This window comes from Suncus etruscus, chromosome 7, assembly GCF_024139225.1.
Source record: "Suncus etruscus isolate mSunEtr1 chromosome 7, mSunEtr1.pri.cur, whole genome shotgun sequence".
NCBI classification, from domain to species: Eukaryota; Metazoa; Chordata; class Mammalia; order Eulipotyphla; family Soricidae; genus Suncus; species Suncus etruscus.
This window is the reverse complement of record NC_064854.1, coordinates 65205510-65221414: the sequence shown is the minus strand read 5'-3', so window position 1 is coordinate 65221414 and position 15905 is coordinate 65205510. Positions and strand designations below refer to the sequence as shown.

Here is a 15905-nt window from a genome sequence, read left to right as displayed (position 1 = left end):
TGTTATTCTGGGGCCAGAGTGATAGCAGAGCAGGTAGGGCATTTGCCTTGCACACAGCCAAACAGGGTTTGATTCCCAGCATCCTATATGGCCCCCAAGCCTGCCAGAGGTGATTTTTTTGGGGGGGTTTTGGGCCACAACCATTTGATGCTCAGGGGCTACTCCTGGCTATGCGCTCAGAAGTCGCTCCTGGCTTGGGGGGACCATATGGGACACCAGGGGATCGAACTGCGGTCTGTCCTATGCTAGCGCTTGCAAGGCAGACACCTTACCTCTAGCGCCACCTTCCCGGCCCCCAGAAGTGATTTTTAAGTGCAAAGCCAGGAGTAACCCCTGAGTGCTGCCAACTGTGACCCAAAATCCAAAATAAAACATTATTCCAATACACTAAATGTTTCTGTACATTTTAATTTTATATTAAATTTAAATGATGGGAGCAAATAAAATAATATAAATTGAAAAATTGGACGATATTCTAAATTAGCTTCTAATGCATCTAGCAGCAATTTCCCACCAAGTATTATATCTCATACTTTTTATAGAAAGCCAAATAATGAATATTAAAAATAAATAGAAAATTTCCTTGAATCCTATTATACTACATTTAATATTTTGGCTTTTGGGCCACACCCAGTAGCTCTCAGGGGTTGCTCCTGGCTCTGTACTCAGAAGTTATACCTGGCAAGTTCGAGGGACCATATGGGCGATGCCAAGGATGAAACCCAAGCTGGCTGCATGCAAGACAAATTGCTCTGGCTCTTTAATTTCTTGGTTCTTTAATTTCTTCCAAGAAACTATGTAACTTTTCCTCATTATAAAGAAAGAAAAGTGAATTAATTTCTGATATATATTTTTGATAAATTATTTAATAAGGGAAATATTTTACTACATCAGAAAACGAGCGATAGTGCAGTGGTAGGGACTTGCCTTGCAAAGGGCTGACCCAGGATGGACCTTGGTTCCATCCCCAGCAACACATATGGTCCCTCAAGCCAGGAACGATTTCTGAGGGCATAGTCAGGAGTAAGCCCTGAGTGTCACTGGGCATGACCCAAAAACAAAACAAAAAAACTTTATTTAAGCACCATGATTACAAACATGTTTATAGTTGGGTTTCAGTTATAAAAAAAAATGAAGAGAATTTATGAGCTTTCCTAGCTTCATAACCATCCAGAGATATTTTGTTTTTCCATAAAAATCAAACATTCAAATAAAAATTTTAAGTATTTTTTGTTTTCTTCATGAGTTAAAGATGAAATGTCTTCATCCTGTTCTTCATTTCCCTTTTCAGACTAGGATTCTGAGAATTCCTAGTGTTTATTTCTTCATGTTTTTGTTCCTGTTTGGGCATTTCTTCAAATTTTTTTCTATCTTAGATTCTTGATTTTATTTTCACTCAGTTCTGTGTCTATTATGTGGGTTGTTCAAATGGTGTAAGATCAAAACCATCCTATAAGGCTTTACAAGTATCCGCTTAAATTTGACAAATAAAATAAAATAAATAATAAAAAAACAAAACAAAGCACCCCCCTTCACCAGTACAACCTTCCCACCACCAATGGCCCACAACTCCCTCCTCCCCCACCCCTTGCCTGTATTTAAGACAAGCATTCTATTTCTCTCACTCACAACCATTGTTATAATAATTGTTAATGTAGTTATTTCTCTAACTGCATTCATCACTCTGTGGTAAGCCTTATATCGTGGATTGGTCCTTCCAGCCTTCATCTCTATTGCCTCTGGGTATATTACAAATTCAAAAACTATTTTAACTACAAAAAGTTCTTAACACATTTGCAATTTTGGAAACATTTCTACCATTTTAGGTGCTTACCAACAGCAAACAGCTCAACGCCTTCATTCTTGAGTTTCTTTGAGGGTGCCTCAACATCATCCTGTGATTTTCCATCAGTAATGAGAACACCAATTTTTCTAGATCGAGGCCTCATGCCAGCTTGAGTCTTGAAGTTCTGTTGACGAATGAAATTCAAAGCCATCCCTAGAAGGAGTTATAAAAAGAGAATCAATCTCACCATTATTTAGTCACAAGCTTTGATTAAAAAAAAATAAGTTAAAAAGAAAAACGGCATACATCCTATCAACCCTGATTCAAATATCCAGCACTATATATGGTCCCCAAAGTAATGCTAGGAGTTACTCCTGAGCACAGAGCCATTAATAACCCCTAAACACTGTTATGCATAGCTCATATACAAAAAAAAAAAGAGGAAGAATGCAAGAAGTAATAAAAAGAAGACCAATCTTACTCACCTGTAAGAGTATTCCCTCCTTTGTATGGTAAATTTGCCACAGCTTGTAACAAGCTCTTCTTGTCTCTGTGAGCATTTAACTGCCACTCAGTTCTAGGGTCTCCACTATATTGAGCAAGAGCTAAAGTAACAGTATAGACATTAGCATACATAAAAAGGCATAACAAAATATGTCTCATGTCCAATACTGTCAGACCTACCAATTTGTACTCTTCTGGGGCCAATGTCAAAGACTTCCACAATACGAGAAATGAAACTCCTCACAGTTCTGAAATTTGCCCGCCCGATGCTCCAAGATCCATCCACCAGCAACACAATGTCTGCTTCAGCTCTGGTGAGACACTCCATCCCTGATGCATTAGTCAGGAGACAGAACAGAGTAAGGTGCAAATACTTCAGTGTTATCTAGTCACTCCCTGTAACCCACTGAATGTTCAGTATTATGTAAGTTATAGCTTAGATTTGTGATCTGGAATTAGAGACTTTGAAAATATGCTCATGTGATTTAAATAACTAAATAATGTTATAAGATTCATTAATCTTTCTGATGAGTATTTCAAGGTAAATTCATCTTTAAAATTATTTTTCTAACCACAGACATAGGTAGATCTAGAGTCTTAAATTAGAGTAATGTTTTATATTAAGTGGGCTCACAAATTTGAAAAGAAATAAATAAGGATATATAACCATCTAACTTCCAGACATTGATAATTTTTTAAAATCTTTTATGTGAGCTAAAGATTCCATGTTGCATTTGCTCCAATACTTAGTCAACAAGTAAATGAACTGATAAAATATACAAGCTAGAAAAATTTTTATGTGGGCCAAAAATATTTTTAAATAATTATGCTCCCAGGTAATACTTATGTAATATTGTGAACCAGTAGAAATTTGACTCTTAAAATTAGACTTTTTAGAATAAAGAAAAGTAATTTTAAAAATTGATATTATATTAGTAGTCAATAACTTTTTATCACCCACTATGCATAACAACAACTAAATATAGAGTGTAAAGTCTGCACGTTTTAAAATCAAGAGAAAAGAAAGACAATTTAGAAAAAGTATGCAAACAAATATATGCAAAATGACGGCTATAGAGACAAGAAGCACAAACACTGATACAAAGCTAGAGTGCCTTGGAAAGAGAAAATAATCCAAATATCCAATGTGAACAAGCTACAAAATAAAAATATAAATTAGTTATTATCATCATAGGAAAAACAATAAACATTAATGCAAAATAATAGCAAGATTTATACTGGTTTATTTTATTCAGTTTCAAATTATTTCCTTCCCAGAATTTTAAGCTACCATCTATGATATGTTCATTCTTTTAGATTATAAATATGTGATATTTGTGCTACAAAAAATTCCTTGAGAAAAATAATGCCACTAACACTACAAGGTTTTAATAATGTATTTCCCATTGTACATAAGAACTGTAATTCCTAAATACTATTCCAAGCAAACAAGTGTTTAAAAACCTATTTCTGACCTGCCTATAAGCATTATTTATTTATATTCAATGATGAAAATATTTATAAATAAATTTCATCTACAACTTCTTTCTAAAATAATGTTCAAAACTAGTTTTATATACATCAATGACATAATTGTTATGGAGGTAGAAAACTATATTAGTTATGTAACCATCTTGCTTCCTAAGCTATGGTTTCCCATCTATGTACTCAAATCTGCTTACTCAACCCAAAGAATATATTCTGCAATTATTTAACAAGATAAAATTCTATTTTAATTATAAAAATATGAGAGAATATATACATTGCTACTTAATGTAAAAGCTCATATTTAAATAATACAGCAATGTGTGACTAAGAATTCAAAAAGAAGTCTATTACAAAAGTTTGCTTAAGTAGACATTTGAAGAAAATACTTAAATATCTAAACTAATGAATATATTATAAATGTTTTAGTTCTATTATCACATGGCATGATTAACCTAAAACTTCTCATTTGACATCTTCCATAAATTGAGTTTTCCAAGAAAATATATTTCAATTTCTTACCAGAAGATAAAATTGGCACTACAGTTGTGTCAGAAAGGGTTGTCATTTCTTGTCCAACAAGTGGTGAACTCTCTCCCTCATCAAACATTCCAAAAACATTTACTTTATAGGTGGTACCTGCCCTGAAATGTTAAAATATAGAGAGTCTATATATATATAATTGACTCAAATGGCAGCAATTTTTGCTTATTTACATTTATCATGACCAGAAATTTCAAACTTCCACTCATGTTATAGTGCCTGACATTGTAAAGAGAATTAAAAAATTTTCTTCACATTCCCATTTTTGCTTCCAGTGTTAGGGAAAACTACTTCACAAGCATTTCCTGAAACCACAAATGGGAGATATGGAGGGATTCATACCTTTCTTCCTTTATTTTTCTTCTAATAATATCTTTATTTAAGCATCATGGTTACAAGTATGTTTATAATTGGGCTTCAATCATAAAATGTACACGTCCTTCACCAATGCAATCTTCCCACCACTGATGTGTCCCATGTCTCTCTCTGCCTGTCTTCAAGACAACCATTTTATTTATCTCAGTCACTACCATTGTCATAATAGTTGTCAGTATAGTTATTTCTCTAATTGCACTCACAACTATTTGTGGTAAGCATCATATCATGGGGTCATCCTTCTGGTCTTTATCACTTGTCTCTGGGTATTATTACCACACTGTCTTTTATTTTTCTTAAATCCCACAGATGAGTGACACTATTTTCCCTGTGATGTGTTTCATTTAGAATAATAGTTTCCATGTCTTGTTCATGCATAGGAAAATTTTATGACTTTATTTTTCTGACAGATGCATAATATTTCATTTTGTATATGTATCAGTTTCTTTAGCCACTCATCTGTTTTCGAGCATTTGGGTTGTTTCCAGATTCTGGCTAAATATCTCTGTAAATATTTCATTTTTTTTTTTTTGGTTTTTGATTTTTGGTTTTGGGGCCACACCTGGTGATGCTCAGGGGTTGCTCCTGCTATGGGCTCAGAAATCGCTCCTGTCTTGGGGGAACATATGGGATGCCAGGGGATCGAACCGTGGTCCGTCCTAGATTAGCGTGTGCAAAGCAAATGCCCTACCACTTGTGCCACACTCTGGCCTCATCTGTAAATATTTCTGCAATGAACATAGGAATGCAGAGGGCATTTTTGTATTGTTTTTCCAGATAGTCTGGTATTCCCACCAGCAGTGAATGACATTTCCTGTCTCCCTCATCTGTGCCAGCACTGATTGTTCTTGTTTCTTTGTGATGTGTACCAGTGTCAGTGGCATGCGATAACACCACATTGTTATTTTGGTTTGCATTTCCCTGATGATTAGTGATGTAAAGCATTCTTCCTCTTTATCAGATGGAGAATCCCCAACTGTACTTTATGGAAGACTTGGGGGCTCCAACCAAACTTGAACTTAAAAGCAAACTTTGACTCCTAAGCAACTGATTTTTAAGAAAATGATTTACATCTCATTGCCTGGCAACATAAGATATCCTAAACAATGACTGGCACACACAAGCTTTCTTAGATTTTATTCTTCCTACTAAAAATAAATCTTATAGATTTCAACATTGGGAAATAACTAATTAAAACTAACTTTCCAAAGGCAATTGCATGCTAAACCATTCTTTTTACTGTAATGAATGGGGTGGTAATTTAAACTCAAATTTCCTTGTTTTCCTGAAGCCTGAAGCTCTGCCTTTACTCAATCTAGTTCTTCTAGCTGACACCACACATACAAAGCTCTTCCCTCTCTCTTTATGGCCCAAAATGGGAAACGACTGACAAAGGCATCTTAATATGAATCATGTGGTCCTTTCCAAGTGTCAGAAGCACTTCCTGCATAGAAGGCAAAGGAACTCCCAGATTTATATGGGTTGGTGGTAGACAGCGGATCTGAGTGAAATTAAATAACGGGATGACTTTTGTAAAGGCAAGGTGTTTTTCAAATAATTTTTAAAGCCATTCATTATCATTTAACAAAATCACTAAAACATTAGAAAATTTTTCTGCTGAGATTACTATTCAATCCTTTGCCCCTAACTGCAACTTTAGCAACACCAATAAACTTTGATGTTCTTAAATATACCACATAGTATACATCTAAATAATCTAAATAATCATCTAATAATAATCTGCAGAAATATACTCATTAACCTAAATGAGTATATTACTATTACTAAATACTATATTATTATATAAATTATATATTACTATATATTGCATATTATATTATATATTACTATATAAATTACTATATTACTAAATTACTAAATGAGTAAATTACTATAACACAAATTAAGTAGAGTTGATTCCTACCTAAGCTCTTCCAAAACAACAGTATTGTCATATGGTCCAACCACGAGCTCCCCCAGTCTCCTGTCATCCCCCGTGGGGTGGAATGTGACTTTATAGCCCTTCACTTCTCCTGGGGCAGGCTCCCACGTCACTCGAAAACTTGACATGGTTGAGTCGGATGTTTTGAGGTTTCTGGGTGACTTAAATCGAGAAGCTGAAATGACAAGATTTTTAAATATTATCCATAAAAATGTATTTTGGGTGTCTGAAGAGATACTGCTGTGGGTAGGGCATTTGCCTTGCATGTTGCTGAACAGATTTGTTACCAATAATCCCATTAGCTTCTCCCTAGCCCTCCAGGAATAATTATTTAGTGCAGAGCCAAGAGTAACCCTTGAGCACAATTATGTGTGTGGCCAAAAAGAATTTTAAAATTTTATAAATTTTTAAATGGGTCTTTAGCCCAAATGATATTTCAATTTAGAAATACCTATATGTAATGTGTATGAACATTGCTATAAATACTGCCTATTAAAAACTGTAATAACATGGGCTAGAGCAGGAGGGCTCTTGCCTGGCATGCAGTAGACAAGACACCTCATAGGTTCCTCTGATCCCTGTTACCAGGAGTAATCCAGAGCACAGAGCAAAGAGTAAACCTTTAGCACTGCTGGATGTGGCAAAAACAAACAAAAAACCAACAACTATAACAATAAGGATCACTCTTGGTGGGGCTCAGGGACTTTATGGGGTGCCAGGGATTGGGGCTGAACGATAGCACAGCAGGGAGGGCATTTCCCTTCCAAATAGCCAACCCAGATTCTATTCCAGGCACCCCATAGGGACCCCTGAGCCTGTCTGAGTGCAGAGCCAGGAGTAACCTCCACTCCCCCAACCCAGCACCTCTGGGTGTTGCCCAAAAAACAAACAAACAAACAAAACGTAAGTTCTTGGAGCCGGAGAGATAGCATGGAGGTAGGGTATTTGCCTTGCATGCAGAAGGACAGTGGTTCAAATCTCGGCATCCCATATGGTCCCCAAGCCTGCCAGGAGCAATTTCTTAGTATAGAGCCAGGAGTAACCCCTGAGCGCTACCAGATGTGACCCAAAAACAAAAAAAACAAAAACAACACTAACAATAACAAATTATGATAACAGTATGCAACCCAGGTGGAAGCATAGTAATTTTCAAACTTTGGAAACTTGGCATTTGAACATTAATATTGTAGGCTCATTTTAACCAGAAACTGGACTGGTTAAAAATGTGTAAGGCATCCTGAATAATAATAATAATTTAATTTACTGCAGAATCAATTTTAAACATTTACAAATGAAGTAGAGATACTAAAAGTTTCCCATTAAAATATTATACCCGGGGGCCCAGAGAGATAGCACAGCGGTGTTTGCCTCGTAAGCAGCCAATCCAGGTTGGTTCGAATCCCGGTGTCCCATATGATCCCCCGTGTCTGCCAGGAGCTATTTCTGAGCAGACAGCCAGGAGTAACCCCTGAGCACCGCCGGGTGTGGCCCAAAAACCAAAAAAAAAAAAATTACACCCGGGACAGAGAGATAGCACAGTGGTAGGGCAGGGCATTTGCCTTGCACGTGGTCGACCCAGGAAGGACCTGGATTTGATTTTCATCTTCCCATATGGTCCCCTGAGCCTGCCAGAAGCGATTTCTGAGCGCAGAGTCAGGAATAACCCCTAAGCGCCACTGGGTGTGACCCGAAAACCTAATAATAATAATAATAATAATAATAATAATAATAATAATAATAATAATAATAATGATAATAATAAATAATAATAAAATATTCCACACTTTTCAAAATATTGTTGTTTTGATGTACCTGTTGTTCCATATCCTTGCCGAAGCTTTCCTTCTCCTTTCTTATACATTGGGAGAACAGTGATGTTATACGTGGTCTGGGGTTGAAGGCGTTTTAACACAGTTGAGGAGATCGTGGGAGGTATTTTGGCAACCATCTGTCTCCCTCCCCCACGGGGGCGATACACAACACGATAGTTGACCACTTTCCCTGGTGCCGGTTTCCAGGTAATTCTCATTGTATTCTCTGTTTCTTCATCAACTTTCAAGGTTTTAGAGTCAGGGGACACTATAAGATAAAAGGAAGATTACAATTCATGTCATGCTGAAAAGACCTCTTATATGTGTATGTACTTATATATACATAGTTCACTTTCTCACTTATGTGAAATAAATTTATAATTTCTTAAATATGTACACTGTTCTCTTGCTTAAAATCATAATTTCTCATAAATCCATCATAGCATGTGAATGTAATCTTGGTAAGAAGATTCAATAAGATGTTTTTGCTTTATCTGGCTAATAATTTAAAAAATGAAGTTCCTGGGGCTGGAGAGATAACACAGTGGTAGGGTGTTTATGTTAGACACAGAAGGATGGTGGTTCAAATTCCGGCATCCCATATGGTCCGTCGAACCTGCCAGGAGCAAATTTCTGAGTGTAAAGCCAGGAGTAACCCCTGAGCGCTGCCAGTTGTGACCCAAAACCCAAAACAAATAAACAAACAAACAAACAAAAATGAAGTTCCTATTACAAGGATTTTCTATCTGCATTGCTTGTAAAGAACACATATCCAGTGTTACAGCTCTTTTAGAATTTGTCTAGCAGGCCTTCTGGTCTCCGCCGGAAGCCCCCCCCAAAAAAAAAGAACACATATCCATTTCCACAGGAGAGATTTTAGAATTTTTATTATATTTCATCTCTAAAAAATTCCTCTAACAATAATATTAAAAGTCAAGATTGAGTCATAAATACTACATCTGTCTCTTCAGAAGAAGGTATAATCTATAAACTACTAAACAAACTATAAAACTATTCTTTTGGTGGCCACACCCCAGTGATGCTCAGGACCTACTTCTGGCTCTATTCTCAAGAGTAATTCCTGGTGGTGTTGGGAACCATATGAGGTGCTGAAGATCCTACCTGCTCTACTATCTCTCTAACACCTAGCTAAAACTATTCTTTAAGACTATGAAAGCAAAAGAGTTAAAAAAAAAAACCCTAATGCATAAACTATCTCAGGGACTTTAAAGAAAAACTGGTAAATTATGAGTATCTTAATTAATATATAATTAACTATATGTTTAACATTTTAGAATGTTAATTATTATATTAGTAATTTTAGGTAGCCAAAAATTTGCAACTAACTAATGCCCTTTTATACATAAATTAATATTTATGTATAAAATATTTCATTCATTTCAAATATTAAGTTAAAAGTCAAAAGTCAGGGGCTGGTGAGGTGGCGCTAGAGGTAAGGTGTCTGCCTTGCAAGCGCTAGCCAAGGAAGGACCGCGGTTCGATCCCCTGGCATCCCATATGGTTCCCCCAAGCCAGAGGCAATTTCTGAGCGCTTAGCCAGGAGTAACCCCTGAGCATAAAATGGGTGTGGCCCCAAAAAAACAAAAACAAAAACAAAAAAATGTTCAAAGTCATTTTCTATAGAAAGAGACTAAGCTAAAGGAATCACTTGAAATAATCTTTCATGATTGTAATAGAAGTTTTCATATTGAAATGAGCAAGGATCACTTGAAACGAACTTGAATGGGAGAAAATGCTAAATAATTTTCAGACACTTGACATTAGACGTGTTTCATACAGAACCTTTGACAATGAGCTTACAACTATCTTGATTTACTGCTTGGGGAGTTTTCCGCCTCAATAAAGAGGTTCTTACTAGAAATCTAAGTTAAACTAACTCTTAGTTAAGGAGAGGATTGTGTGAATTTGAATATTCTCAGGCACCTAGCATTTGTATCACAGTTCAGTGCAGAAGTTAGTGTAAAAAAGAGAAAGTGTCCTATAATAAAAGAGAAAAAAAAAGTAAAATGTCCACCTCAGAGGCAGGTGAGGGCTGTGGGGTGATGTGAGGGAAACTGGAATATTAATGGGGAAAACGTGCTCTGTGAAGTAAGATATACATTCTATGACTGAAATTCTATCAAGAACAATTTTTTAACCACAGTGCTAAAATAGAGTAATTAGAAAAAGAGGGAGAGAGGGAGAGAGAAAGAGAGAGATAGTTCTGAACATCTACCAAAAATAACTGAGACTAACAAACATCATAAAAATCAAGAACAATCAGTGCTGGTGGTGATGTGGGTAGAAAGGGATTCTCATTCACTGCTGTTGGGAATGCCATCTAGTCCAACCTTAATGGAAAGCAATATGGAAATCCTCAAAAAACTGGAAATTGAGCTCCCATATGATCCAACTATACCATTCGTAGGGATATACCCTAAGAACACAAAAACATAACACAAAAATGGCTTCTGCATACTTATATTAATTGCAGTGCTAAATACAATAGCCAGAATCTGGAAACAACCCAGATACCCAACGACAGATGAGTAGCTAAAGATACTGTGGTACATATACACAATGAAATACTATGCAGTCACTAGAAAAAATGAAGTCATGAAATTTGTTTATACATGATGGGTATGAAGATTATTATGCTGAATGAAATGAGTCAATGAAAGTAACGTAATTATCCAAAAGGCAGAAATATGATATAAATTATAGTTAATTTTATATATCACGATAGAGAGAGAGAGATTGAGAGATAGATGATATATAGAGCTGGAGAGTATCATGCTGAGTAAAGTTAATCAAGAGACTGACAGATACAGAATGATATTTCTCAATAGTGGGAATATAAAGAAACAGCACTCTAGTGAAGGGTTTGGTGTTGGAATGTTTTATGCGCAAAACCCTACTCTTATCAATATTGTAAATCACAGCATCTATAAATATACATCAAAGCTTTTAATTATATTCCATGTGTCAATTATAGTAAATAAATTATTAATCATAATATAACAAGGAGTATATTAAAGAACTTAAACCAAACTTTTAAAGAAGCAAAACACAGGGACTAGAGTGGTGGCGCAAGTGGTAGGGTGTTTGCCTTGCACCTGCTAACCGAGGATGGACCGCAGTTCGAGGCTAAGGCATCCCATATGGTCCCCCAAGCCAGGAGCGATTTCTGAGTGCATCGCCAGAAATAACTCCTGAGTGTCACTGAGTGCCCCCCCCAGAAAAAGCAAAATACAAATTCCAAGATGAAAAACTGCACAGATTATTAAAACATTAGAAACTGAAGAAAAAGACAAGTGAACTTGGTAGCATGATAATCAAAACTTTCTAAAAGAAACATTAAGGTTCTGGAGATAGAAAGGAGGCAGGTATTCAACCATGGTCTGATTTCCAGCACCACAAGCTTACCAAGCATTGCAGCATACATCTTTTGAGGTTCCTATGCATCAAAAGTAATCTGAGTAATCCCTAGCACCCCAGGCCTGAGCAGCACCATCTTCCCAAGGGAAGAAAGGAAAATTGAAGGGAAGGGAAGGGAAGGGAAGGGAAGGGAAGGGAAGGGAAGGGAAGGGAAGGGAAGGGAAGGGAAGGGAAGGGAAGGGAAGGGGAAGGAAAGGGGAAGGGAAGGGGAAGGGAAGGGAAGGGAAGGGAAGGGAAGGAAAGGGGAAGGAAAGGGGAAGGAAAGGGGAAGGAAAGGGGAAGGAAAGGGGAAGGAAAGGGGAAGGGAAGGGAAGGGAAGGAAAGGGGAAGGAAAGGGAAGGAAAGGGGAAGGAAAGGGGAAGGGAAGGGAAGGGAAGGAAAGGGGAAGGGAAGGAAAGGGGAAGGAAAGGGGAAGGAAAGGGAAGGGAAGGGAAGGGAAGGAAAGGGGAAGGGAAAGGGGAAGGGAAAGGGGAAGGGAAGGGAAAGGGGAAGGGAAGGGAAAGGGGAAGGGAAGGGAAAGGGGAAGGGAAGGGAAAGGGGAAGGGAAGGGAAAGGGGAAGGGAAGGGAAAGGGGAAGGGAAAGGGGAAGGGAAGGGAAGGGAAGGGGAAGGGGAAGGGGAAGGGAAGGGAAGGGGAAGGGAAAGGGGAAGGGAAAGGGGAAGGGGAAGGGAAAGGGGAAGGGAAGGAAAGGGGAAGGGAAAGGGGAAGGGGAAGGGAAAGGGGAAGGGAAGGGGAAGGGGAAGGGAAAGGGGAAGGGGAAGGGAAAGGGGAAGGGAAGGGAAAGGGGAAGGGAAAGGGGAAGGGAAGGGAAAAGGAGAGAAGGGGAGAAGTAAAGAGAAAGGAGGGATGGGAGAGTAGAATAAGGGATGGAAGAAAAGGGAAAAGGGAAAAGGAGGAAAGGGAAAAGGAGGGAAAGGGCAGGGAGGGAGAAGTAGGTAGGAAAAGAAGGCAGAGGAAGGATGAGAGGAAGTATGGGAAGGAAAAGAAAAGAAAAGAAAAAAGGGAGGGACAAGAGGGAGAGGGAAGGAGAAGAGACAGTTAAGTAAAGGGGGGAAGGGACGAGAGTAAGAAAGGAGGGAAGGAAGGAGGAAGAAGGGAAGGAAGGGAAAGTGAGTTGAGGTGAAAAGTGAATGGAAGGGAAAGGGAAGAGGAGGGGAGGAAGAAAGAAAGGATGCTGGGGAAAGGAAATGAGGCAAGGGAAGGGAAAGAAAAGAGGGAAAAGAAGGAAAGAGAAATGAATACAAAAGAAATGTGAATAAAAACAAAGAGCATAGCATGAGTTGTAATAAGTTCTAGCAGTCTGATATAAGTATATTTTGGAATTACTGAAGAATATTAATACACAATAAAATTTTTAAATAATGGCTCAATATTTTATAATATATAACTAAAATTCACAGACACAAAAATCTCAGTGAACCTGAGAACATGACATAGAAAGAAAACTACAAGCATGTAATAGCCAATTTAACTAAAATCAGTTGATAAAAAAAAAAATCTTTAAAGCAGTCATGTATACAAATCACATGTAAAAAGCACAAAGATTAAAAATGATAAAACAGGGGCCGGAGAGATAGCATGGAGGTAAGGCCTTTTATGCAGAAGGTCATTGGTTCGAATCCCGGCATCCCATAGGGTCCCCCGAGCCTGCCAGGAGCAATTTCTGAGCATAGAGCCAGGAGGAACCACTGAGCGCTGCCGGGTGTGACCCAAATACCAAAAAAAAAAAAAAAAAAAAAAAGATAAAGTAAATATATTTTAATACTATGATGATATTTTGAAAATATCAAAATTTTTTTGATTTTTGGGCCACACCCGGTGATGCTCAGGAGTTACTCCTGGCTATATGCTCAGAAATCGCTCCTGACTTGGGAACCGTATGGGATGGCAAGGGATTGAACCATGGTCCATCCTAGGTTAGTGCGAAGCAAGGCAAACACCCTACCACCTGTGCCACTGTTCTGGCCCCGAAAATATCAAATTTATGCAGAATAACCTACAATTCTCCACTTAGTAATGTTCAGATTCATAAATTATTAAAAGAAAAACATGTCTTGGAAATAAAAAGTATAAAGGCATACCTATAATTTTGAAATTACCATGCAAAAAATAACGCATATAAAACAATATTCATGTTGATTATAATTTAACAATTGTCAAAATATCAAAGATATGTCTAAAACTTCTTGATATTGTGCAAAAATAATTCTAAAGTGTGTCTTGTAACATGTTTTAACTTTATTCAGTAAAATAGGACATCTTTCTCATACAAAATTCTCAGTTTCACACAAATCAGAATTGGAAGAAAAAAATACTAAAGCTAATGTGTGTTGGTTAAAAAGAAAAATATGTATTCTCAAAAGATCAGAATCTCAAGTGTAAGAATTTTTTACTTGTTTGGTTTGGTTTAGTTTGGAGGCCACAATTAGCAATAATCAGGAGTCACTCCTGAATGGAGATCCAGGAGTAGAATGACCCCTGGTGGTGCTTAGAAGACCATAGGGGATGCCAGGAATTGAACCTAGATCAGCCATTTGCTATGCAAGTACCTTACCAATTGTATTATCTCTCTGGCAAATTTAAAAACATTAACTCATAATCAAATATTGACCATTTAAAAGTTGAAGGTTCTGGGGCCGGAGAGATAGCATGGAGGTAAGGCGTTTGCCTTTCATGCAGAAGGTCTGTGGTTCGAATCCCGGCGTCCCATATGGTCCCCCGTGCCTGCCAGGAGCAATTTCTGAGCATAGAGCCAGGAGTAACCCCTGAGCACTGCCCGGAGTGACCCAAAAACCAAAAAAAAAAAAAAAAAAAAAAAAGTTGAAGGTTCTACAAGATGTTTATTATATTTTTGTCTTTAGCTATTTAAAATAAATTTTTGCATTAAGTAAATATAAACTCATCTACTTCTATTAATGTAAAACTGAGTTTTAGGAAGGGAAGGGGGGAAAAATCTGTTTGTTTCCCATTAGTAAAAAGCAAGTTTTTTTCACTTCATTGACACGTGTGTAACAGTTACAAAAAAGTTGTGACACTCACATTGTAAGATCTTTTCATGTTTCTGTTTTCTTTTCATTTTCACAAAGTGATTCCCAAAACCCAGCAATCTTTCTGATAAACCATTTGTTATTGCTGATATTAAGTTCCCATTGGCTATTTTCTAGTCATATTCATGGTTTTCTTTATATCAACAATTTGCATGTTGTGTCTCTGAGTTTCACTAAAAGTAATCCCAAAAACATTCTTAAAATGTCACTGGGAAGTTTATAAAAAATTCTAAGAGCATGAACTAATTACTGTGCCTAGTTTATTCATACTTCAGAGTTAATCCACAACTAAATACCTTGTCTTAACTTGGCAAAGTACTTCTAAACTGTTTACTTTCCACAAAAGTCACAAAAAATAAAAACCACCAAAAAACTAGTATAACGTAACATTTTACTAATTAAGTAAATTATACATGTAATGATGAGTTTTGTATGTAGTTGATAATCAAGTTTCTTATATACAATATCAGAAGGATGAAGAGATGGAGATAGACTCAAGAAAAATATAAAGAATTAATATTTCAAAATTTGGCATTTTAGTATAAGGAACCTAAATTTCAATTACATTCTTAATTTTAAGTCATCATTTTTTACACAAATTAAAAAAGGTAATGTCTAAACTTCTTGTCTATTTTAAACTTCCTAGATGTTGACAGCACCAGTGTGCACCCACACTCATGCATGATGTTACTACCTACATTCAGTTGTGGCTTCTTCACTCAAAGGTTCTCCTTCTCCACTGCTGTATGTTGCAAATACAGAAATTCTGTATTTTGTCTCTGGCTGCAGATTTTCTATCACAGTATGAATCGCATCTCCAGGAAGGTTTTTCTCTCCGGTTTCAATATCATCATAAAGTGATTTCCATGACACTCTGTAACCTCGTACCATTCCTGGAGCAGATGTCCAATAAGCTCCAATTGACGTGTCAGTGATATCTTTAGTAATTAAATCCTTAGGAGAACCATGCTCTA

The 15905-nt window shown here is 37.0% G+C and overlaps 1 protein-coding gene and 1 non-coding gene across 2 annotated transcripts in view; one reads left to right on the top strand and one right to left on the bottom strand.

Moving 5' to 3' along the window:
- Positions 1 to 15905, bottom strand: part of COL12A1 (collagen type XII alpha 1 chain) — a 164935-nt gene that overhangs the window by 97502 nt on the left and 51528 nt on the right. Inside the window, exons 13-19 of the mRNA XM_049776732.1 lie at positions 15630 to 15902; positions 8448 to 8714; positions 6618 to 6810; positions 4298 to 4419; positions 2471 to 2620; positions 2272 to 2391; positions 1835 to 1999 (exon numbers count right to left, since the gene is read on the bottom strand). Coding sequence (XP_049632689.1) covers positions 1835 to 1999; positions 2272 to 2391; positions 2471 to 2620; positions 4298 to 4419; positions 6618 to 6810; positions 8448 to 8714; positions 15630 to 15902 — 1290 coding nt within the window. The remainder of the gene's footprint in view (positions 1 to 1834; positions 2000 to 2271; positions 2392 to 2470; positions 2621 to 4297; positions 4420 to 6617; positions 6811 to 8447; positions 8715 to 15629; positions 15903 to 15905) is intronic.
- On the top strand, positions 9220 to 9281 carry LOC126014584 (U7 small nuclear RNA). The gene has a single exon (XR_007497606.1). It is a non-coding gene; the product is annotated as a U7 small nuclear RNA (small nuclear RNA).